At 48.4% G+C, this 2,919-nt stretch overlaps 1 protein-coding gene across 1 annotated transcript; it reads right to left on the bottom strand.

The window, feature by feature from the left end:
- Positions 1–1,316: 1,316 nt before the first annotated feature.
- LOC147957944 (F-box protein At2g26160-like) lies at positions 1,317–2,501 on the bottom strand. Its single transcript, XM_087531891.1, has one exon. It carries the CDS (start codon positions 2,499–2,501, stop codon positions 1,317–1,319), a length of 1,185 nt encoding a protein of 394 aa, XP_087388017.1.
- Positions 2,502–2,919: the final 418 nt, after the last annotated feature.

The raw sequence follows: 2,919 nt of genomic DNA, 5'->3' as shown, positions 1-2,919 counted from the left end.
GCATCGCGTATGCCTGCAAGCACTCATCGCTTATGGAAAAAGTTAACTATCCTTTTAAATCTGAGCCATTGATCTTTATGATTAATGCAAAATCAACGGATATAAAGGCGCGACGTATGGAGAACTAAGAAAACTTCCTCCTTTTAATATTAGGTATAGATATAGATATACTAAAAGATCTTATATTAGTTTAGAGAGAGAATAGTTTTCTGATGGGTTTGTTTATCTATAGCTTTGAAATTGATATGTATTTTTACAAAATGGGTCAGATATATTTCAAGTTTCGGGGGAGGTAGAGAAATTGATGTTCAGTGCAGCTGCAGCAGCTGCAGATTTTTGACCGGTAATATGTTCCTATTTTTGTTCAGTGAAGCTTTAAAGCTTGTAAAATGTTCCTATTTTTTGACTGGTAAGTCTCTGTTTCCTTTAGTTACACATTTTGGTGCTAAATTGCATCTTGCATGGTTACATGAAAAAAAAGGCAGAAACAATGCTGGCAATGCATCTTTGATGAGAGCTCCACTCGGCAGAATAACCTTTTCCGAGAACGGCGCTCGGCAGAAGGGACATGTGGCACACGTTGGCAGTGTGGTTGTCATTTTACCGAATCGCTAATAGATGTACTCGGTAAAGGAGAGATGTCGGAGCTGCTTGTTTTAGTTAAGCCGACTGGAGGCTCTCGGCAGTGTGCACAGATTTGTCGAGCGGAAGCTCTCGGCAAAGACCTGACGGAACCGGCGGCTGTGAAGTCCCTTTATTATGCCGAGAGGCACTATTTAGCTCTAGGCAAACAGTTTGTTGAGTGCATGGCGGTTGGCCCTCGGGAAACTTCTGTTTGCTTGAGAGGTGTACGCGGAGTACTCTTTGCCGAGTATAATTCTCGGCTAAGACTTTGCCAAGTTTATTTGCCCTTTGGTTTTTGGCACTCGGTGTAGGGTGAAATTCTAGCAGTGTTGGAACTAGGCAAAGTATGAAGTCTGCCGAGTTGTTTGTCACTGTCGAGTCCAATTCTAAATCAATTCGGGAGATATAAACTTTGATAAGTTCACGGTAGAATGAACTCGGCAAAGTTCTAAAACTCGGCACAAAACCAGATTCTAGTAGTGACACAGGGCAAATATTGGTAAACGATATGAAGTCGTCGGGATGTAAAATTCAAGACACAATTATGAAAATATACATGTAAACCAGTTAGTCTCATCAGCGAAAAAACATGCATACAATTGTTTTTTCGGTCATTTGGGTAACCAAGGAAAAAACAGTTAAACGATAAATGGAGGCATATGTTGAATTGTTGATGACTTAATTAATTAAACTTAGACAGGAAAAAACCATGACGGAAACCACCCGCTCTTCCACGGCAGCGATAGCGTCGAGTCACGCAGCAACGGGGTGAACACCTTGTCTCTAATGTTGTACACGCCAGAATCGCCGAGAGGTACCTCCGGCTGCTTCCACTGGTAGAGTCTGTTGAGGAAGTAGATAGAGTCTTGTCGAACTCCCTGACCGGCGGGCAAAGACTTGGAGCACGGCCTGCTAACAAAGAGCGCCTGGCCTTGTAGGCTGCCGTCCAACTTGTTCCACCGGCGTTGGCTCAGGTCTGCCTCCCACACCTCCAACCGGAAAGTTCTTCTACCATCCGGGGTGCAGGGTGTAAATGGGCGGCGGACCCATCGCTTCACCATCAGCAGCTTGCCAGCAGATTCGACCAGATACATCTCGACCAAGGGATCAAGGATAACGTCTTGGTGGTGGTGTTGTTGCCATGGGTGCTTTATCAATTCGGTGCTGTACTTGAGCTCGTAGCCTTGGTGGGCGTTGTTGGGCTCGATGGTCTCGAGGACATGGCCCATGGAGAGGGCGTAGAATTTCCCTTGGAACAGGACAATGTCGATGACGTCGTCGTTCCTCAGCATCGCCAGGAGGCACGCGTTGCGCTCGCCGGGCGGCCGGCACGTAGAAACGATGATGTCGCGTTCGAGCAGGACGGCGACGATGGGGTCGTCGTCCGACGCCGAGGCCGAGGACACCACCACCTTTGCTATGGCTTTCATTGGCTCCTTCAGGTCCTGGGAGTGGGGGACGCGCCTGAGCTCGTTTCGCTCTCGGTGCCGGACGTTGTAATCCCGCAAGAGATCAGCTAGCTCGGGGAGATGGGTAGTGGCACCGGAGAGAGAGTTCATGATGGAGCAGCTGCCATCGCGCTGGTGCACGAGGAACAGCATGTTGTCGCCGGCGCTGTAGCGCCAGCAGTCGTCGGGGAGACGCAGGCGGTGGTGCGGGTGCGGCGCGCTGTCGTTGGCCAGGTCGAAGAGGGTGCCGTCGCCGAACACGACCCAGGGGAGCCGCCTCGGTGGGAGCTGGCTGGCGGCGGAGCGCCATGGCCTGCAAACTGCGCCTGCTCGGACGCGATCTGCGAAGGACGCGAGGCGGCCGAGGACCAGGAGCAGGAGATCCTCCGGCAGGTCCGGCCATGCCGACTGGCGCTGGTCTTTCGCCATCACGTACGAAAACCTAGCTTGGTTGATGATTCTCGTCAGAAAATAAAAGCGTCCGTGGTTCTATGAAGTCTTGTGTTTAAAAACGCCTTTCCTGTTAAAAAAAGTCTATCTGTTTTCGCAAAAAAAAAAGTCTATCTGTACGTATGTCTATTATTTATCTTGTGTGCTTAAATCTAACTCGTTTTGTATTAAAAAAGGATAGAAAACGGACTCCTCAGATCTATCACCCCCTAGAAATATTTTTTCTTTTTGGCACGGCCGACCGGCGCCAACACTGGATCGCCGAATTCCAAGCCGTCAGATCCTTCCTTTTGTGACCGTTGGATCACGCTGAAATCAAATGAATAATATCTTTTAGGGTTCTGGATTCATATTTGGAACAATTTAATAATCTCCATGAGATTTATGTTCATATTCT

The sequence above is a fragment of the Triticum urartu genome, chromosome 7A (assembly GCF_056163025.1).
Source record: "Triticum urartu cultivar PI428250 chromosome 7A, HENAU_Tu73, whole genome shotgun sequence".
NCBI lineage: Eukaryota > Viridiplantae > Streptophyta > Magnoliopsida > Poales > Poaceae > Triticum > Triticum urartu.
The sequence above is the reverse complement of the archived record's forward strand: the minus strand, read 5'-3'. Positions and strand labels throughout refer to the sequence as shown.

Excerpts from the sequence above, each read along its gene's own strand:
- LOC147957944 (XM_087531891.1), bottom strand. The coding sequence starts at position 2,501 with ATGGCGAAAGACCAGCGCCAGTCGGCATGGCCGGACCTGCCGGAGGAT.